Source organism: Aquarana catesbeiana, unplaced genomic scaffold (genome assembly GCF_042186555.1).
Source record: "Aquarana catesbeiana isolate 2022-GZ unplaced genomic scaffold, ASM4218655v1 unanchor229, whole genome shotgun sequence".
NCBI classification, from domain to species: domain Eukaryota; kingdom Metazoa; phylum Chordata; class Amphibia; order Anura; family Ranidae; genus Aquarana; species Aquarana catesbeiana.
The window spans coordinates 1,033,449-1,056,501 of NW_027362656.1; the positions used below are offsets into that span (position 1 = coordinate 1,033,449).

The following is a 23,053-nucleotide window of genomic DNA, read 5'->3' on the forward strand; positions in this document are numbered from 1 at the left end:
CCTATGACACCACACTGATCTCACAGCTCCTCCTCCCAATGTCCCTCCATCTGCTTTTTTTTTTTATGCTCTTAGGATGTGGGGGAAGCCTTGGCATCCTCACTAGCAAATTAGGACTGTTGGTCCTGCATTGTATGTAATGACATCAGAATGCCTGCAGCAAGCTTTTAACCTGCATAGTGTGGGGGTCCTGTGTGGGTAAATTATACCTCACCGTGAAGTGGGGCTTTAATAAAATTCATAAAACTGAATGGTGAGGTGAGGAGGATTCTGGGAATATCATTTCATTTTACTATTTGTGTTCGGATTTAGAGTTTTCCTCCTATGAAGTCTGGAGATCATATGACCATCACATTGCCTCCACCTCCCTCCCTGATAGAATAGAGAAATACAAAGAAGATTCTAGAAGTCACCAGAGAGATCATGGAGGAGAGGTGAGCGGTGCTGGGAATTCTGGGACATTATCCAGTAACAGACAAGGGATGTGTCTGGATGGTGACTGTATCATTGTGTGTGTCAGGTTCCTATAAGGTGTCAGGATGTCACTGTCTATTTCTCCATGGAGGAATGGGAGTATTTAGAAGGACACAAGGATCTCTACAAGGACGTCATGATGGACAATCAGCCGCCCCTCACATCACCGGGTAAGAGGAGACTTTATTGTAAAGGAGAGAGCAGTACGGAGGCTCCACCTAGATCCCCCATCATCTGATAAACACATAGAAACAATGTATTCAGTCAGTGTGTGTGTTTCCTACAGATGGATCCAGTAATGGGAACCCACCAGAGAGATGTCCCCCTCCTCTGTATTCCCGGGATTCCACACAGGAAGGTCTCACCATTCCTCACCATCATCAGGTAGATGAGGAACAATCACTGATAGTATCATTAGGATCTGTACATTATCTGCATTGTTACAATTGATGTCATTTTATTCTATATTCAGAGTGGAAACCTGAGAGAGTCTAAAGTTGAGGTTAAAGAAGAGATAAAAGAGGAGGATGATGAGGATGGGGTGATGGAAGAATCAGATTTTCCAAAAGAACACAAAGATCTGTACCAGGACACCATGGTGGAGTCATCCAGCTACAGGAACCCACCAGAGAGATGTCCCTGTCCTCTGTATTCTCGGGATTCCACACAGGAAGGTCACACCATCCCTCGCCATCATCAGGTAGATGATTGACATTTATTGGTAGTTCTGATTTATACACAGCATGTTTCTTACAATGAATGTTTTGTTATGTATTCAGAGTAGAAATCTCGGGGATGATAATATTGATGTTAAAGAAGAGTATAAAGAGGAGGATGAGGAGTATGGAGTGATGGGGGAGTTTTCAGAAGGACACAAGGATATGATGGAGCCACCTAATACCAGGAAGCCACCAGAGAGATGTCCCCATCCTCTGTATTCCCGGGATTCCACACAGGAAGGTCACACCATCCCTCACTGTTACAAGGTTGGTGGGACAGAGGTTATCAAACACAATTATAGAGATGTGTGGATTTTCTATGTGATGTCACAATAATAAAGCTTATATCTTACAGATGATATTCACTTTCATTTTCTTGATTCTAGAGTGGAGATCCAATCGATATAGAATTTGAGGTTAAAGCAGAAGAAGAAGAAGAGAGGTATGTGAGGGATGATCAGCAGTCTATGGAGGAGGATGGAATAACGGGGACATTTATAGAGGAGGACACTCCTACAGAGATTAGCACAGGTGGGTCATTAACCCTAAATACATTCCTCCACCCATATTGCTCACTGATTGGTCCAGAGTAGGACAGGGACTGGGTGATATCAGCCTGTAATCCCCTGGTCACTTTCCTGAACTGTGTTCCCCGTCCTGTTTTCCTGTATTTCTCTCGGATAATCTTCCGTCTCTGTGCTACAGACACAATTTATGTATCTAGACTGGATTTATGGAGATTCTGGGGTTCAGCTGGCAGAAAAATTTGGATTTGGATGTTACCAGACCTAGACACTTGGAGAATAAGTCTTGGGTCTTCTGCCCCATACCCAGGTATGGCAAGATCTCTGACAGAACAATTCTCCCAGGATTACTTGCTTGGTTATTTGCTGAGTGCAGTCTCAGGAGATGGTAGGCAGTGGTGTGGGACCTCTGCAACTTGTCTCATGTAAACATTTATTCTTCCACTGATTACTGAATACCAATATTAGGAGTCCTGACCCTTACACCAGGGCTCAAAATTTCAAGTCCTGAGTTACTAACCAGGCCTTAAGGGTTACTCGTCACTAGTTGCTCTACCCAACCCAACCAGTCTCCGCCCCTAAACACACCCTCATAAATTATCTCAGGAAATCACACTTAAATGTTTTATGCAGAATTAAGTCACAAAAATAAATATTAACAACAACTTTATCAGTGCACCTCCGGACAGCCTCACCAGTGCCCATCAATACAGCGAGACCAGTGCCCATCAATACAGCCTCACCTGTGCCCATCAATACAGCCTCACCTGTGCCCATCAATACAGCCTCACCTGTGCCCGTCAGTACAGTCTCACCTGTGCAGAGAAAGAGTCGAGCTGGACGATCATCAGAGAGCGGGGATTGCCCGCTGTAACAGCTTTCATTTGAATTATTGGGTTCCCGGTGCCGCTCACCTTCACACAGTCCCACCTCCTTGCTGCTCACGTCACACAGTCCCGCCTCCTCACCCGGCACCTCCCAGCATTGGACCGATGTTCTGTCTATGAAATGCGCTGGGCGAGGAGGCGGGACTGTGTGACGTGAGCGGTGCTGGGCGAGGAGGCGGAGCTGTATGTGACAGTGAGCCGCGCCAGGAACCCAGATATTCAAATGAAAGCTGTTACAGCGGGCAATCCCCTCTCTCTGATGATCGGCCAGCTCGACTCTTTCTCTCCTCTCTTCCCCTGGCTGGGACTACGGCTCCCGTTCAACCCCCGCCTGCTGGTGGTGCTCGCCCCCCTCCTCCGAAGCAGCCATAATTTTCCACTCGTAAAATGTGGGCAGGCGAGTGGAAAATTTGAGGGCCGCCTTACAATATATACTCTATATTGTACATTACATACTCCTGACCCCTGCACTATATACTCTATATTGTACATTACATACTACTGACCCCTGCACTATATACTCTATGTTGTACATTACATTATTCTGATACTATAAAATCATAACTGTTGTATCTTATACAATAAATTGTACATTACATAGTCCTGACTTCTTTTGCACCCATTTCCTACCAGCTGGACATTTTATATCTGATGATGTGATTGGAGCACAGACTTTTACATGTTGATAGTAATGTGATAACATCCTCCAACTTTGGAACCTTAAACAGAAAGTGATAATTAGGGAGGAGTCAATAACCCAATGATGGTGATCTTCAGGATCAGTCCAGTCTTCATCTTGGTTGTTCTCCCCCCATCCTCACTCTCTGACCTCTGGTGGGGCTCAGCCCCATTGTTATTCATGACTAAATCATGGACTAAATAAGGAAATGTAGGACTTCTTGTGTTGGGAAGATGGCAATGAGTGATAGAGGGGGTGGAGACGCTCGTCCTTTAATACCCTTATCACTGTCACTCCTATAAAAGACAGTTCTCATTGTTTAATATATTTGATTATGAAAATAGTTGTTAACTATTTTCATAATTGATTAGTTGGTCAGTCAATTAATTGGCCTGAGGAGCAATTCCTCATGGTACATGTAGTCCTGGGCAAGAGAAGGAAGCAAGTGATTCTAAAATCAGAAATTTTTTATCTTCATATAGCGGAATTCTAAACTATACTTTGTGGCTTCCTATAGGGGAACTCTGTACTATACTTTGCGGCTCCCTTTAGGGGAACTCTATACTATACTTTGTAGCTTCCTATTGGGAAATCTATACTATACTTTGCGGCTTCCTATAGGAGATCTCTATACTATACTTTGTAGCTTCCTATTGGGAACTCTATACTATACTTTGTGGCTTCCTATAGGGGAACTCTGAAGGCAGTCTCAGGGGGGGGTCCAGAAGAGGAGAATCAGGGCTGCTCTGTGCAAAACCATTACACAGAGCAGGTAAGTATGACAAGTTTATTTTAAAAAAAGAAATCCAACATTTACAATGACTTTAAGGTCTTAGTGCAGGGAAGATCAGCATCTAACCCCAGAGAAGGTTTAGGCTTATAGACTGGAGGTGATAGAAGGCATTACTATTATATAAACTAAAAGTTTACTAGTATTGTGCATTATATATAAAATTATTCTATCCATGAAAAAAGTCTCAGCTTTGAGTACAACTTTAATATTAAAGTCCCCCCTCCCCCCTCTAACCTCCATATATCTCCATGTGTGACTCCAGCTAAAATCCCCATATATCCTACTTTTGGGTATATTTATTATTATATATATGATATAAGATATATTACTTTCACTATTTCACAGTATAAATTAATCCCTTATAGTAGAAATTATCAGTTGTTTTTGCAATATAAAGGAATATTTTTTAACCCCATCATAACAGATGATTTTAAAAAATCACGCTGCTGCTACTAAATGTCCTATGCTGGCCATACATGGATCGATTTTTGGACGAATATTCGCACAAATATATGAATGAAAATTATTATTACATTTGATGAATGGACAAGTATAGTTTGGAAATTCCACTTGCTTTTAATTCAATTTTAAAATAAATGTAACTTCTGAGAAAAAAAAACACATACACGATGTGAAAATTTGTTTGATGGAGAAAAGTTTTCTGTTCTGCTCCTTTGAATTTTCCCGTCACTGTGGTGGAAAATGGACGCCGATTTGACCCCACTAATGGTTACAAAATTGGATGAATGTTTTTTTGAAAGAAAAATGAGTGTGTTTGGCCAGCATAAGTGACATCAGGTGCAGGGAGCTTGTACCCACCTACTTGTCTATGACAAGGGAGTCTGTCATCCATCATATTATATTACACTCTAGGGCTGAGAGATTTTCTCAAAGAAAAAAATGTGATTTTTAAAAAAAAAACTTGATTCATTATTCGAATTCAGTTTTTTTTTTTTGGACACCGCGTCAGTCCTGAGGAGCTGCATACAGGAGTTTTTAGGCGAGGCTGCGGCTTCGGTCTAGTCCGCGGCGTCTGGCCTCGTGGACTAAGCTGCGGCCTTGCCTAAAAACTCCTGCCCGCAGCTCCTCAGGACCGGCGCGGTAAAAAAAAAAATATCTAAAAAAATTGATTTGTTTACATTTTGAATCGATTTGACCTCTCAACTCGATTCAAGATTTCAATCGATTTTTTCCCCAGCCCTATTACACTCCTGTCTGATCATCTGCAAAACAGCGTTTTACCTCTTTTTTACATTTTAATAATGTTGATCTCTGATTCTGATATATAGCAGATTCTCCCTCTAATAAAACATCTATCTGTCTGTTATTCTCAGAGTGGATTAAATATCCAACTATATATCTGGATATTTATATTTACCGCTGTATATAGAGATTCAATAATATTAACTAAATTATACACCAACCTTTTTTTGAGATTTTTATCCAATTAGTCCATTAATCAAAACAATAATCGGCCAACTAATCAATTCTGAAAATAATCATTAGTTGCCACCCTACAGAGGACCCATTTACTAGTTACCTTGAGGGAATTATAAGATCCTCAGAGACAAAGCTGCCTGATGTGGGCGGAGTCCTGGTTTAGGTGAAACAATCTGCTCATGTCTAGTAATAATCTTTTTATCTCTATTTTAATAGATGGACGGGAAATGAAGAAAACCTCAGAGGATTCTCTCACTTTGTCTCCAGACTGGAAAGTAGAAGATGAGGACATCACACAGTTTAGTCCAGGAGAAAACCCGACTACCTCAAATGTCCATCCGGCACCACACAGTGTAGATGGACCATCGCATTCCTCTTATCCTGAGGAACCTCAGACTGTGAGGGACGGTGCCGTCCTTCCAACAGAGAAGATCTTTTCCTGTACTGAATGCGAGAAGTGTTTCAGTTTTAAATTCAATCTTAATGTTCATAAAAGATCCCACACAGGGGAAAAGCCATATTCCTGTCCTGAGTGTGGGAAATGTTTTTCACAGAAGTCCCATCTTCACACACATCAGAGATCTCACACAGGGGAGAAACCGTATTCCTGTCCTGAGTGCGGGAAATGTTTTTCAATGAAGTCCCAGCTTCACACACATCATAGATCTCACACGGGGGAGAAGCCGTATTCCTGTTCTGAGTGCGGGAAATGTTTTTCACAGAAGTCCCATTTACACAGACATCAGCGATCTCACACAGGGGAGAAGCCGTATTCCTGTCCTGAGTGCGGAAAATGTTTTTCAATGAAGTCCCAGCTTCACACACATCAGAAATCTCACACGGGGGAGAAGCCGTATTCCTGTCCTGAGTGCAGGAAATGTTTTTCAATAAAGTCCCAGCTTCACAGACATCAGAAATCTCATACGGGGGAGAAGCCATATTCCTGTCCTGAGTGCGGGAAATGTTTTTCAATGAAGTCCCAGCTTCACACACATCAGAGATCTCACACGGGGGAAAAGCCGTATTCCTGTCCTGAGTGCGGGAAATGTTTTTCAGTGAAGTCCCAGCTTCACACACATCAGAGATCTCACACGGGGGAGAAGCCGTATTCTTGTTCTGAGTGCAGGAAATGTTTTTCAGACAAGTCCAGTCTTTACAAACATCAGAGATTTCACACGGGGGAGAAGCCGTATTCCTGTCCTGAGTGTGGGAAATGTTTCCATTTTGAATCCGGTCTTAATGTGCATATAAGATCTCACACAGGAGAGAAGCCATATTCCTGTTCTGAGTGTGAGAAATGTTTTTCAGTGAAGTCCCATCTTTACAGACATCAGAGATCTCACATGGGGGAGAAGCCGTATTCCTGTCCTGAGTGCAGGAAATGTTTTTCACAGAAGTCCCATCTTCACATACATCAGACATCTCACACAGGGGAAAAGCCGTATTCCTGTCCTGAGTGCGGGAAATGTTTCCATTTTGAATCCGGTCTTAATGTGCATATAAGATCTCACACAGGAGAGAAGCCATATTCCTGTTCTGAGTGCAGGAAATGTTTTTCAGTCAAGTCCAGTTTTTACAGACATCAGAGATCTCACACGTACAGGGGAGAAGCCGTATTCCGGTCCTGAGTGTGGGAAATGTTTTTCAGACAATTCCACTCTTAATAGACATCAGAGATCTCACACGGTGGAGAAGCCACTTTCCTGCCCTTAGTGCATGAAATATTTTTCAATGAAGTCCCAGCTTAATACACATCATAGATCACACACGGGGAGAGAAGCCGTATTCCTGTCCTGAGTGCAGGAAATGTTTTTCACAGAAGTCCCATCTTCACATACATCAGACATCTCACACAGGGGAGAAGCCGTATTCCCGTCCTGAGTGCAGGAAATGGCTTTCAATGAAGTCCCAGCTTCACACACATCAGAGATCTCACACGGGGAGAAGCCGTATTCCTGTCCTGATTGCGGGAAATGTTTTTCAATGAAGTCCTAGCTTTACACACATCAGAGATCTCACACGGGAGAGAAGCCATATTCCTGTTCTGAGTGCATGAAATGTTTTTCAGTCAAGTCCAGTTTTTACAAACATCAGAGATCTCACACGTACAGGGGAGAAGCCGAATTCTGGTCCTGGGTGTGGGAAATGTTTTTCAGACAATTCCACTCTTAATAGACATCAGAGATCTCACACGGTGGAGAAGCCACTTACCTGCCCTGAGTGCATGAAATGTTTTTCAATGAAGTCCCAGCTTCACACACATCATAGATCACACACGAGGGAAAAGCCGTATTCCTGTCCTGAGTGCAGAAAATGTTTTTCAGTCAAGTTCAATCTTTACAAACATCAGAAATCTCACACGGGGAGAAGCCACTTTCCTGTCCCGAGTGAGGGAATTGTTCCTCACTGAAGTTCTGTCTTCCTGTACATCAGGGATCCCACACAACTCTCGAGGTGTATTAGTGCCTTATGTGTGGGAAATGTCTTCTATATGAATGTTGCTGGACATCACAGCTCTCATGTGGGGAAGAAGCACACCCTGATATACACCTCAGATATACTCCATGGCTGATCTTCATCATGTAAGAAACAGTTCCAGGGGTGTGATTTTGTGAAAGGGACTAAATTGGGGTTCCAAACTTCTTGTCCCGTATGACAATCTCCTAGTCCCTTATGACAATCTCCTTGTTTCTCATCTACCAGAGAGCTCAGCAGCAGTGTGGGAGTTCATTGAAAACTACAAGCTGACATCAGCAAAGGACAGAACTCTGTGAATGAATGGCACAGCCATTTCATAAAGTGACATCCGGTACAGGGAACTTCTACCCACACTGCTGTCACACAGAGGACTCGGATCGCTGAGCTGCTGCAGGAACAGGAACATGTACCATCTTCCCAAAGGTGAACGTTTCATTTAACCCTTTCATTGCCACAGCTAGTTTTGCAGGGTTTTTTTTTGCCCACATGTTTAACCCCTTAAATACCGGACACTTTTACCTCCTTCCTGCCCACAACAATTTTCGTCTTTCAGCGCTCTCACATTTTGAATGACAATTGTGCTGTCATGTAACACTGTACCCATATGACATTTTTATCTTTTGTTTTCCCACAAATAGAGCTTTGGTATTTGATCACTACTTGGGTTTTTATTTTTTGTGCTACAAATAAAAAAAGACAACAAATTTTGAAAAAGTTTCTGTTATAAAATTTTGTAAATAAGAAAGTTTTCTCCTTTACTGATGGGCACTGATAAGAAGGGACTAATATGCAGGACTGATGGCCACTGATTGGCATCCCTGATGGGCACTGATTGGCATACCTGGTCGGCACTGATTGGCATCCCTGATGGGCACTGATTGGCATCACTGGTGGGTCACTGGTGGTCATCAATGGCGATCATCACTGATGGGCCTGTACTGATAATCAATTCTGAATATCAGTGCAGGCCCTCCCTCCCCTGTCAGGAGAACCGCTGATTGGCTGTCCTCTACTCGCACCTTGTCAGCATGAATAAAGGAAAGATGATAACCGGCACTTCCTGGATACCATGTGATAAGCTTTGTTTGGACACAGCTGATCACATGGTAAAGAGCCTACGACATAGGCTCCTTACCAAGATTGGAGATGCGGCATGTCAGAACGACACAACACACCACCGATTGCCACGCGCCCGAGCAGCTTATTATTCTGGAACGTTGTATGGCGTCCAGTCAGAATAATGGAACCCCCACCTGGCTGTCATTCTGCTATAGGCCGGACAGCAAGGAGTTAAAAATAATTTTAGGCCCAAAGATTAAATAAAACCCCCAAAACATGATACATTTTCTGAAAGCAGACACCCTAGAGAATAAAATAGTGGTAGTTTCAATTTTTTATGCCACACAATATTAACGCAAAGGTCGTGGAAATGCAAAATTTTAGTAAAAAACACACTAAGTTAAATAAATACACAGCATATCAAACCTTAAATTTGTGTGCTCATGTGAAATGGTCACAAACTTCAGTACCCTATATTTTCTATATGGAATGCTTTAAAAGCCCCCTATAGGTCATCAGTTTAGTGTTACGGAGGAGGTCTGGTGCTAGAATTACCACAACAAAAACAAATTAGCCCGGGGGACTTTTAAAGAGTCACACCTCAAACGTAAAAGGTAAAGTGTATAAAAAAAAGTATTTAACAAACACTTAAAAACAACACATAATACGAAAATGTATAGTAAACAGCAATACATAGGTAATGTTGCATTCAGATAACATAAGAAACCTTTCCATGGGACCTAATTATACCATGAAGATAACCACCAACAATCTAGAACAGCTGTGCTGTAGGTCTCTGTCAAGGAAAATCTAAGCTTCTCCCTATAAGCATATAATTTCTCTGCGCTTAAAGGCACAAAAAGCTCTCTTATATAATGCCGGGAAAGCGCGCTCATTTATCTCTCCAAGTAACACAAACAGTTGTTGGTATCACCTCAAGCTCAGTACAAATCCTGAACAGGTAGCCAAGTGGCTTTTATTTATACTAAACACATGGATAACAAAAGAGGCTGCTGACTTCAGAATCAGCCAATCAGACACTTGTATTCATTCAAAAGAACCAATGACACACATGCATATATTCAAATAGAAATACAGTAGTGACGTGTGCAGATGGTGGTGTGCAAAACCATGCGGCAAGCACATGGTTTCGAACACAACCGTGTGCACATTCCCACTGCTACCAGTGATTCGAGCCATACTACATTATGGCTCAGTTGGCCATAATCTTGTATGGTTATACTATAGTTCCCAAGTACACAAATCTGCTTACTTAGGAGTTTAAATGCGATCACCATGGAGTGGCCAGTTCCTTGGTGAGGCATAAACAAACAACCTTAAAAGAGCAAACAGATCCGCCATGTCCAAGGGAAGGTTTCCCCATCCAATGGTCTTCCACCAACGTCTGTATGTGCGAATACCCTCGCATGAGCGTATTATAGCAAAACTGACACTGGGAGGCATCTGACAACATAAAATTTTCCACAACAGCTCCTCCTCTTTGTCATATTCTCCCATGTGTCCCTCGATGAATCTTGATCTTCTTCTTACACCTGGAAATGTATCAGTCCTTACAGTCCATATGAGTCCATAAAAAAGGAAAACACAGCTTGACATGTAGACTCTGTTCTTCAGGAGGAATGACTTATAGGGAGGACACGACATGGTGAGCTGTAGTAATCGCCGGTCGGTCTGGGATCCTCTGTGTCTTGTACGTGGGCTGGGCTTCGGGGGGTCTCATCTCGGTGAGGAAGATGTGGTCATCTGCTCGGGCTCTGTTCACTCGTCCAATCAGGCGACAGGAGCACCTCATCACGACATATAGAAGGAAGATAAATAAAAACAACATGATTAGATAAGCCCTTAAAAGGATTCCAACCTTCACTAGCTATAGCTCTGGCTTTGCCTTGCAGGGATCTAACCTTATCCATATGGGCCTGAACTTTGTCACTGGTATCCTCAATCCAGGTATAACAATCTTTAGTTATGAATTCCCAGAAACCCCTCTTGGACTGTGGGAACTTCCTTGTAGCTTCAACAGTTACATGAAACATCCCATCCTCAATGGATGAGAAATTGTTTAATCGTTTCATAAGCTCAAGCCCCCACCGTGTACAAGCAATTCCCTTCTAGCTGTCCCTGCCATTCTTACCTTCTCTCGCGCCATCAGATCCTAGCGCCATGTAATATCCACATCTCCCCCACTGTAATATCCACATCTCCCCCACTGTAATATCCACATCTCCCCCACTGTAATATCCGCAATCTCGGCCGTGACATAAGATGCTGGGACGAGTTTCACCAGCACACATGAACCTCTTGCCTTAGGGAAATTACCTTATAAGCTGTAGATCTGCATTAATACCAAACTAAAGTTGAAGCACACTTGTGGGCTAATCTAGTTGTCCAAAAAAGCTGGCAAGAACCAGAGCTATTGTTAAAATTATAATTCATTTTACCCTTTAGAAATTTATCATTAAGTTCTATTGACAGGTGTCTGTTGGGATTTTACTAGTTTGTCAAAACTCCTCACACCAATATGAACCTCACATATAGCATGTACCTCCGTCATCGCTGGGGCACTAGAGCTCAGTGGAGATTCAGAGTAGGACCGCACCATGTGTCCTGTTCGCTTTCTTAGCTAGTTGGAAAATACACTTTAAAAATATAAATAAACAAAGATACTCCTCATCCTTTTGGCGTAGTTGAGCAGCTTCTTGCAGTGGCTGGCCTGGTCTTGTCCCTCAAGCTTCTTTACAACGACCCAGTCACCTGGTTAGAAAGAATGTAAACTGGTTATTGTGTCATCGTCCAGGAGGGACTCATGAACCCTGTGGTGGACCTTTTAAAGGTCATATTACAGTGACTGCACCTATCCCATCAGCTGAGAATGTTGACAGCTGCTGAGGAAAGTACAACACTGGTTTTGGTTGACCTCCAAACAAACCTCATATGGCAATAACCCAGACATGTGGGAACTTAATGACTGTGGTCACTGCATCTTACCATCTGGGGTGTAATACCTGGAACCATTGAAAAAAAGGTTCTTATGGGAGCGTCCTTCACCAGACTGCTAACTCAAATTCCATCAAAGGAAAAAAGTCGTGGAACCTGTCGTTTCTACTAGGTTACAAACTTGGCTAGAATTAGAGCGGTTAGTATTATTGGTTTGAAAATTTGTCATCCTCACCACTCTCATCCCCCCCTTTTTTCCTCCTGATTACAAACTGGAGGAAGACACTCAGGGTTTAGAATGGTGCAGAAAAAAAAAACCAATGAAACAGTGAAACGGCCTATGATACTTTTACCTTCTTATACACCTGCTTTCTATGTACATACACTTTCAGAAACTCCTTGGATCTGAAAAGATACTTATAAACAAGAGTTACTCTATCCTTCAAAGAATGGTAAACAATACAACATTCGTGTACATTGGTAAATTGTCACTGACATTCCACAAAACCGATAATAACTAAACCCTCTATAAATCTTACTTTCACGTTTTTACTAAAATACAACAGCCGCGACACGTAAGAGGGCTGTCGCGGTAGGTTCAAACATATTCTTCATGTTACTACATACGAACATTGAGAGGACTAAAACATGAGACAAACATTTAGATACAAATGTGGGGGAGATATTTCATAGTTCCCAAAACAAAAATGAAAAAATAAAAACGAGCAGATGGAATGCTCACTCTTTTAGCGATAGAAAAAAATACAATTTGAAAAACACAAGAGCATCTCGAAATCTTTGCATTGACCAGCCACACAAAATTCAAAAACAGGCCTGTATATTTTTAATCACACAAACGTGTACTATACATCCATCAACTCACTCACCATTACAGATTTCTGAAGCCACAGCTGAACTACTTCCAAGGTATTTTTATTCTGGGGTCTTGTACCTCCAGACATCAAAAGTACCTTCCAAAAGAATACACCTTACTGTACCCTCTGACCATATCTGCCAATCTTTAAGGGGTCTCATGTCCAGAGTCCCAAACCCAGATCTCATGTGCAGTGCAGCTGCATATGCAGCGTACTCATCCTCACATTTACATGCTCTACAACCGATTATTGGCAGCCCTATAAATGTGTTGTCAGACAAACTACAAAAACACCATGAAAATCCTCCGCTTATTCAAAACATTATTGGGGGCTCAGAGAGAGAGAGGGTGGTGGACAGAGAGGGGGGGGGTGAGCAAGAGAGGGTGGGCTGATAGAGAGGGAGGGGGCTGACAGATAGGGTGGTTGAGAGAGAGGGGGGCTGAGAGAGATAGAGAGAGAGGGGCAAATAGAGAGGGGGGCTGAGAGAGAAGGGGCTGACAGAGAGGGTGGTTGAGAGAGAGAGGGTGGTTAAGAGAGGAGAGAGGAAGGGCTAAAAGAGAGGGGGTGCTGAGAGAGGGGGCTGAGAGAGGGGAGCCCCCTTGGGAGACCCCAAGAGCTGTCCCTATCTGCAGTCCCCCCTTTGTCCCATTGTACTAGAATCTGTCTGCAGATCTGCAGCCTGCAGACCTGTGTGTGTATGATGATGACCTGATGGTACGGTACCTTCCATTCAATGCCAGTCTGCTTTGATCCTTTCTGCCAGTCAGCTGCTCCTGCCTGTCCTCTGTGTCCCAAATCAGCCTGTCCGCAGAGGACAGTCCTCGCTCCGGGCCTCATGTGACGTTAGAGAGCGGAGGAAGTTTGAGCAATCCATGCTGCTCTGGAAGCAAGGGGTACGGTATGCTGCGCCTGCCCAGCTGCTTCTCGCCTCCTCAGGAGGCAGGGTCTAGGAGGAAGAGGCGGTGCCGGAGGAGCTCTTCTTCCGAGTCCTGGGCTCTCTCAGGTACCCCCCACCTATCTGCCCTCGAATCTCTGATTACTGCTGTGTGTGGCGATGGATGCCCAACTGCACCCCAAGGGTGATGCGCATTGCTGCTGTAGTGCCACTAGCGCTGTGCCTATTTGCCCCCGCTAAATGGCCATCACACTGGGGACAGTACAACAGCGTCCCTTTACATTCTGCACCCGGCCCCAGGGTGGTGCCCCACCTACCTCCCCCCCATGCTATGCCACTGATCACATAGCCACCGGGTAGGGGAGGGGTAGAGGATGAGGCACAGCCGCACAAGCACTCACAAGCTTCAAGTGCCCTCTCTCCTCCCAATGGAGAGTAGGTAATCCAGCGGTTGTGGCTGCGCCCTAGGCGACTGCTTAGTTTTGCCTAGCGGTATCGCCGCCCCTGAGTGCACCCCGCACACCTGCCCAGAATCGGCCCTGCTATCGGGATATTGCGTGGCACTTGCGGGTGTCAGGGAGCCACAGCCGAAATGTGGGAGAGTTGGGATGTCTTTTGGATCTCACCAGTCAGGAGACTTTCCTGTCATCCTACATGCTCCCTTCTGAGGATTGTTCTATCCTTCCAAACAAATGTATGAAATCACTGATGCATAGCTCCCAACTGTTCCTGATTTCAAGGGACTGTCCCTGATTTGGAACAATGTCCCTCTGTCCCTCTTTCCTCCTCATTTGTCCCTCATTTTGGTCTGATCTATATAGTTGTATATAAAATGCACTTTTTATCTTTCAAAAATTGTTTCCCAGTGCTAAACCTTTCATCCAATTTCTAAATTGCTGCATTTGTAAATTTTAACAGCCAGTGTAAAGGAATAGTAGTGGTAAAAAAGCACTTGTGGGTTTAACCAATTATTTTTTTTGTATGATTCTCCATTAAGGGGGCGTGGCAGGGGCTGTGTCCGATGCCTACATATTTTTGCTAATAGGTGTCCCTCGTTCCCATCTCAAAAAGTTGTGACAAATATCGATGAGTCCTCCTTCTATGTGATCTAGAAGATCTTGAATCACAATGCCTTTATGGCTGAAGTGGATGACTCAGTCTATATATTTTTATATTGTTTTACACAGGGCTTTTTTTCTCAAACAATAGGTGCTGGAACTTAACCAGGGCCCCACAAAACCCCTCCCCCTACACACACCCTCCAAATCACATCAAATAGTGGGTGTGTTCAGTCAAATTTCACGAAAACAGTAGGAGGATCTTAAAGGGGCATTAAATAACAGGATTGCATTACATACAGAGTGCAGAGCTGTCACTTGTAAACACAGAAACCAGACTTCTGTGTTTACAAGTGATTGTGGTGAGCAGGCACCAAAGGGTCTAAGCCAGAGGTGGTGGAACACCAAGTTCCCCCTGAAAAAAAGCCCTGGTTTTACAGCTTTTTCACATTTAATTATTTCATATATATAAGCATATACGAGGAAGTGTTCTTACTTGGAGAGATCTCCACCACTATTTCTATGTAAACATTACATCCTTGCAATTTATGTTTAACATGTTCATTATGAGTTGACTGATATATATATTTTTATGCTTTTTGATATATGTTTGCATTTTCTTCACCAAAAAATTCAATTTCGGGAGTTATGTTTTTAACTTTGCCCTGTTATACATGGTTATTATGAGACGTTTCTTGGGGCTGCAGTTCCTCTGAACTCCACAAGATGGTGTTCTTACTTCTACCCAGACAGGAAGTCTCTATGGAATACAGACAGGAAGTGATGTCAGCTACAGACAGGAAGTCCCGGGTGAGAGGTGAGTCAGGAGGAAGTAGAGAGAAGACATTGCTGGAAGAGGCAGTAGAGGAGGTAATAAGATCTTGTTTTCTATTTACACCCAGTAACCCCCCGTCATGTCCGTCCTCTTCCTCCATAGTCACTGTGATGTCTTTTATCTCCAGCAGATGATGATACACACATATATAGTGTGGAAATATAGAATAACCCCTTCAGGGTCAGAACATTTCCCCACTTACGGGGCCGGAACATTCTCTTCATTTTGGAGATAAATTCTAGTAATATGTTCCTCTAAACAAACAGCACTGACAATAAATAGACAAGACAATGACCTTCTTGACCATACATGGCCTACAAAGGGCAATTATTACACCACACAGGCTGTTGGTCTCTGATGGTCCTCTCACCCCACCTGCACATACTTTTCTCACCTCCTTAAAGGAGAAGTCCAGCTTGAGATCACTTGGCTGGGCTTCTCCTATGGGTTACAGGAGTGCAGTTTGTTTTGCACTCTTGTGACCTGTTTTCAGCAGAGAGCGGGCTGAAGTCCTCTCTCTGGGGACATCACTGGAATCAGTCCAGGCACCGCATCATCATGGCCATCTCAGTCTCTCAGCGAGCCACTGAGAGACTGAGATGGCCGCTCCCAGCCCCTCCACAGCTCCAGTGAGTGCGGGGGGCGGAGCTGTGAGAACCGAGCCATCGCAGATGTTAGATCGCTCGGTTCTCAGTGAAGAGGTGCCGGGGGACCGATGCTTCATCCACCTAGGTAAGTATGAATCTGAAAAAAAAAAATCATACTTCTCTTTTAAAGACCTTCTGCCAGCAAGTGAAGGAAGCCTTCACCTCACCATTTCACCGTTCTAGAATTATGTTGCAGAATACAAAATAGACCAAGAGAACAAACCCCTCCCCCCTGCTGTCCTCCTACTAGCACTGAAATAAAAATCACACACCAGTAATGTGCACTACAAGGTCCAGCCCAACAGACAGCAGTCTATGGTAACAGCACGATGAGGACAAATGTTCATTCCAACATACAAGGGTCCTGCAACTTGCCAGATAAAGATCCGGGAAGATCCAAGGAGCTCAAACAACAAAGAAATGACAGCGCGAGATCCTCATTAGAATGATGAAGTCATTTATTCCATAAAAACAAATAGTACACTTACATGTTAAAATCTTGATAACCAGCATAGATGGCAGATGAGTTGCTATTGGAGAGAACAGAACTCACTCCTCCCCCCACAGTTCTGTACTCCACCAGCAGCATCCTCCTGCTATCCAATCCGATCCCTTCTCTTACTGCAGAGAGTGACAGTGACATCACTCTGATCAGTCAGCAGGCTGCCGGAGATTGGAGCCTTGCAGCCAGAGTTCTGGCAATTATCCTGATTAGCCGGCAACTCCTGCCAAAAGTCAGCAAATTCCCCTTCCTGGACATCATGATGACCCGACATTGTCCTCACATCACTGCCTCAGAGCAAACAAGTCAAAGGAAGGATCGTATTTATCATTCCTTATCTGCAGATCTAAAACTAATCAAATCCAGTTCAGAAACTAAACAAACCCAACATATAAAAGGGGAATATCTGATCCATCAGGCCAATACGGTCCCGGACCTCAAAAATGTAGCAAACAGTCCAAACTAAATCTGTTCCCATGGGGGGAGTAGTTGTTAAATGTACAGCAACTCTCCTATTACCCCCCTTACATCCACATCCTATTATTGTGTGACAATACCATCCAAATAATTCTTACTTTTATTTCCCAAAGTTATCCGTCTACAAGGAGACCTGTATAGATCAAATGACGGCAACAATGAGGATGGAGGAGGACCGAAGTCACATGACTGAGAAGATAATAAACCTCACCCTGGAGATCATCTACCTGCTGATCGGAGAGGTGAGGAGGATTCTGGGAGGTCACATGACATCACTCTTATCTCTATTAATAAAACACAGACCTGACCGGAGAGGTGAGGAGGATTCTGGGAGGTCACATGACATCACTGTTATCTCTATTAATAAAACAGACCTGACCGGAGAGGTGAGGAGGATTCTGGGAGGTCACATGACATCACTCTTATCTCTATTAATAAAACACAGACCTGACAAGAGAGGTGAGGAGGATTCTGGGATTCTAACATGATATTCCTTGTTGGTTCCTCAATACAGAGATTTCCTCTTGTGAAGTCAGGTGATCATATGACCATCACAGTGCCTCCATGTGACTCCCTAAAACCTGAGAGACACAACATGCAGAAGATTCTAGAAGTCACCAAGAAGATGATGGAGCTGCTGACAGGAGAGGTGAGCGGTGCTGGGAATTCTGGGACATTATCCAGTAACAGACAAGGGATGTGTCTGGATGGTGACTGTATCATTGTGTGTGTCAGGTTCCTATAAGGTGTCAGGATGTCACTGTCCATTTCTCCATTGAGGAGTGGGAGTATTTAGAAGGACACAAGGATCTCTACAAGGACGTCATGATGGACAATCAGCCGCCCCTCACATCACCGGGTAAGAGGAGACTTTATTGTAAAGGAGAGAGCAGTATAGAAACAATGTATTCAGTCAGTGTGTATGTTTCCTACAGATGGATCCAGTAATGGGAACCCACCAGAGAGATGTCCCCGTCCTCTGTATTCCCGGGATTCCACACAGGAAGGTCACACCATCGCTCACTGTTACAAGGTTGGTGGGACGGAGCTTATAATACACCTATAGAGATGATGTGTGGATCTTTTATGTGATGTCACAATAATAAATCTTACAGATGATATTCTCTCTCATTTTCTTGATTTAGAGTGGAGATCCAATTGATATAGAATTTGAGGTTAAAGCAGAAGAAGAGAGATATGTGAGGGATGATCAGCAGTCTATGGAGGAGGATGGAATAACGGGGACATTTATAGAGGAGGACACTCCTACAGAGATCAGCACAGGTGGGTCATTAACACTAAATACATTCCTCCACCCATACTGCTCACTGATTGGTCCAGAGTAGGGCGGGGACTGGGTGATATCAGCCTGTAATCCCCTGGTCACTTTCCTGAGCTGTGTTCCCCGTCCTGTATTCCTGTATTTCTCTCGGATAATCTTCCTTCTCTGTACTGCAGACACAATTTATGTATCTAGACTGGATTTATGGAGATTCTGGGGTTCAGCTGGCAGCAAAATGTTCATTTTCAAAATAGCCATCTAGCAAGATTTCCAATTCTCCCAGTATTAAGCCCTATACACACTATCAGCTTTTCTGCTGACTTTTTCCTTCAGATTTACCAAAACCATGTAGTGCAAGGGCCTGCCTGATTGCATACAAATTGAAACTCCCAAGGTTTGACCTCATATTATATGGTTTTTGGTAAATCTGAAGGAAAAAATCAGCAGAAAATCTGATAGTGTGTATGGGGCTTTACTTGTTCTATTGTCTGCTGGCTGTGCCGGGTCGAGGGATATGTCTGTATAGTCTCAGACCCAAGTCACTGAGTGCAGTCTCAGGAGATGGGAGGCAGCGGTGTGGGACCTCTGCAACTTGTCTCATGTAAACACTTAATCTTCCACTAATTACTGAATACCAATATTATGAGTCCTGACCCTTACACTGTGTAATTTATATTGTACATTACATACTCCTGGCCCCTGCAGTGTATACTCTATGGTGCACATTACATAATTCTGATAATATATAGTCCTATCTGTTGTATCTTATACAATATGTTGTACATTACATAGTCTGCTCTCTCTCCTCTACCCACTGCTACATATACACATAATATGTATTCTCTTTTGTTACATCCATTTTCTACCAGCTGGACATTTTATATCTGATGATGTGATTGGAGGACAGTCTTTTACATTATGATAATAATGTGATAACATCCTCAGACTTTGGAATCTTAAACAGACAGTGATAATGAGGGAGGAGTCAATAACCCAATGATGGTGGTCTTCAGGATCAGTCCAGTCTTCATCTTGGTTGTCCCCCCATCCTCACTCTCTGACCTCTGGTGGGGCTCAGCCCCACTGTTATTTATGATTAAATCATGGACTAAATAAGGAAGTGCAGGACTTCTTGTGTTGGGAAGATGGCAATGAGTGATAGAGAGGGTGGGGACACTCGTCCTATAATCCCCTCATCACTGTCACTCTTATAAAAGACAGTTCTCGCTGTTTCCTCACTCTCTGACTAAGGTCCATGAATAAAGAAATGAACTGGTAGGAGATCAGAGGACCCATTTACTATTTACCTTGAGGGTGGACTTGTAAGATCATATATAGGAATTGGAAAAAAAAATTACTTTTCAGGCATATTGTACTCTTTGTTTAAAAAAATAACAGTATTTATTTATTACAAATCATTCATGAAAAAGACTAGGACAAGAATAAAAAACACTTACAAAGTGAATGTTGTTTAAAAACATGTCTCAGTGACCAACCAAACAGTCCAGAGTTCAACCTGAACCTACATGGACTGGGTTGGTAGATAGACGAGAAGGTTCCTATGGCTTTACAAATGAACCCCTAAAATCTAGTTATATATATATATATTATATTATATAATTCTATATAAGATGACCTAATCATTTATCATACAGCAGTCATGTATGGAGGGGTTGATAGAGCCAAGCTGGAATAGATCAATTCTGCTTCAATATTCAAAGGGTACATTCAAAATTTGCTCGACCAGTTTTGCGCTCTGGACGTTCTTCTTCTGGAGATATATGAATATATGTGTAAAGAAGAAGAAGTATGAATTTATCACTGAGGTGAGGCAGGCAGGTAACACAAAGACTTCACAGGGGGTTCCCGGTCACCATAAGGCGACTGGAGCTCATTGGGGAACCTGAAAACTGCAGAGCCAGGAGAGGTGTATATTGGACATGAACTGAGAGATCTCTATTTGCATCAAAGGTGACCAGCTGAATGCTAGGTTAAGTACTATCCATGGCTCAGTATATATGGCCCATGGCAGGTATCCTACAGCTCCCAAGGAATGACCAGGTCCTGCCACTTATTGATCAGGACACGTATGATTTCTTAAATACCAAATTCCCTAGAGAGGCAACTTTCTATGTCCTCCCAAAGATCCCCAAAAGAATGACCAACCCTCCAGGCAGACCGATCATATCGGGTATAGGGTCTCTTACCGAAAAAGTGAGCGAATTATTAGATTGCTACCTCATGTCACGTGTCATTAGGCTTCCGTCATACATTAAGGACACACAGGAGGTGTATTGAGGGAATGTTGGTGCCAACTGGGGCCCTTTTGGTGACACTTGATGTTGAAGCACTATACTCCAGCATCCCTCACGGACGGGGAGTCAGTAAGGCGCAGACATTCCTTAGGGAACTAGACCATACACAATGGAAGTATAGGGAATTTGTTCTCAGATTACTATACTTCATTCTTGCTCACAATTGGTTTCTTTTTTTAGACACCACTTATTTCCAGGTACAGGGGGTCGCTATGGGCACACGTTGTGCACCTGCCTACACAAACCTGTACCTGGGGGGGATGGGAGAGGGAATTGTTTGCAAGTGAAACGTTAAGCACATATACCGATCAGGCCCTATGCTGGTTCCATTTTATCGATGATATTTTTATCATCTGGACAGACACGGTTGAATTGCTAACTGAGTCTGTGGATTGTATTAACTCAAACAATGACAATCTTAAATTCACATTAAATTATCATCCCGTACAAATCACTTTCCTAGATCTCCAGATATATGTGGATCCCAACCATTGCCTAGCCACAAATTTATATAGAAAGGAAACATCAGGCAATACAATTCTACATGCGGATAGTGCTCACCCTATTTCCTTAGTACAAAGCATTGCCTATGCACAATATCTACGACTTCCATGGAATTGCACCAAATTTAGTGACTTTAAACCACAGTCAGCCCTCCTTAGACAATGTTTACTAGCATGTGACTATAGAAAATCTTTACTCAGAAAGGCATACAAAAAAAGCTTTAACACAGGACAGAAACTCACTGGTCTATAAGACAGCCCAAAAAAATGAGGGACTCCCATTCTTCCACAGTAAAATGTATCACTACATTTTCTTCCCAACATTCTCAAGTGCGCCAACTACTAAATAAACATTGGCATTTTCTTATAAATGACCATGTTATTTCCAAATATATTCGATCTACCCCTGAGATTGTGTTCTGTAGCAACACCTCTCTACGGGATAAACCAACCCAGAGCCACTATATTCCCATCTCTTGCCATAATAGAATGCCTAAAGGCATTTTTACATGTGGATCCTGTGACATGTGCCCCTGGGATACGGAGGGAACCCACTACACGCTTCCCAATGAGGAGATTTTCACTCCATGTTTTTTCACGAATTGCAGTACAAAAGGGGTGATCTATTTGATGCAGTGCCGTTGTGGATCGTTTTACGTGGGTAAAACGATCCAACATCTGAGACAGAGGATCAATGATCATATCCTTTACTCCTCTAATGGAAAAATGATCACCCCAGTGAGCCACCACCTTGATCTGTACCATAGATTTGATACAAGTTATGTGTCATTTATGGTCCTGGAGGTGATACCCCATAATCCGAGAGGGATAAGAGAATCCTACAAAAGGAAACCTTTTGGATAGAACGATTGAATGCTATCAAATCACCAGGTTTGAATGAAGTGATCTCATATAAGCCTTTCTTGTGAAAAATCCCGTATCCTTGTGGGAGAGGAACCTGTCCTCCCCCTTCCAAAAAATAGCACTTTCTTTCGCTCCTTGGCAAAAAATAACTTTTTTTATCAACAAAAATGTATTTTTGAATACTGTACATTTGCTTTGACACGGACCTATTGCATATTCCGATGCAAAGTTTCCTTTTTTGGTAATATACAATGCCTTAAAATGTTCCACATTTTGTCATATTACAACCAAAAACGTAAATGTATTTTATTGGGGATTTTATGTGATAGACCAACACAAAGTGGCACATAATTGTGAAGTGGAAGGAAAATGATAAATGATACAAATAAATATGTGAAAAGTGTGTGGGGGGGTGATTTGCATTCAGCCCCCTTTACTCTGATACCCCTAACTAAAATCTAGTGGAACCAATTGCCTTCAGAAGTCACCTAATTAGTAAATAGAGTCCACCTGTGTGTAATTTAATCTCAGTATAAATACAGCTGTTCTGTGAAGCCCTCAGAGGTTTGTTAGAGAACCTTAGTGAGCAAACAGCATTGTGAAGGCCAAGGAACACACCAGACAGGTCAGGGATAAAGTTGAAAAGTTTAAAGCAGGGTTAGGTTATAAAAAAAAAAATCTCCCAAGCTTTGAACATCTCACGGAGCTCTGTTCAATCCATCATCGGAAAATGGAAAGAGTATGGCACAACTGCAAACCTACCAAGACATGGCCGTCCACCTAAACTGACCA

The 23,053-nt window shown here is 43.0% G+C and overlaps 2 protein-coding genes and 1 pseudogene across 2 annotated transcripts in view; 2 read left to right on the top strand and 1 right to left on the bottom strand.

Annotated features, from left to right (window-relative positions):
• The window catches only part of LOC141121739 (uncharacterized), a 473,317-nt pseudogene extending 465,607 nt beyond the window's left edge, over window positions 1-7,710 (top strand).
• The window catches only part of LOC141121752 (uncharacterized), a 617,570-nt gene that overhangs the window by 518,292 nt on the left and 76,225 nt on the right, over window positions 1-23,053 (bottom strand). The window lies entirely within an intron of this gene.
• The window catches only part of LOC141121772 (uncharacterized), a 188,089-nt gene continuing 180,598 nt past the window's right edge, over window positions 15,563-23,053 (top strand). The window contains exons 1-3 of the mRNA XM_073611490.1: window positions 15,563-15,706; window positions 17,411-17,539; window positions 17,812-17,946. Of these exons, the coding sequence (XP_073467591.1) occupies window positions 15,563-15,706; window positions 17,411-17,539; window positions 17,812-17,946 (408 nt within the window). The remainder of the gene's footprint in view (window positions 15,707-17,410; window positions 17,540-17,811; window positions 17,947-23,053) is intronic.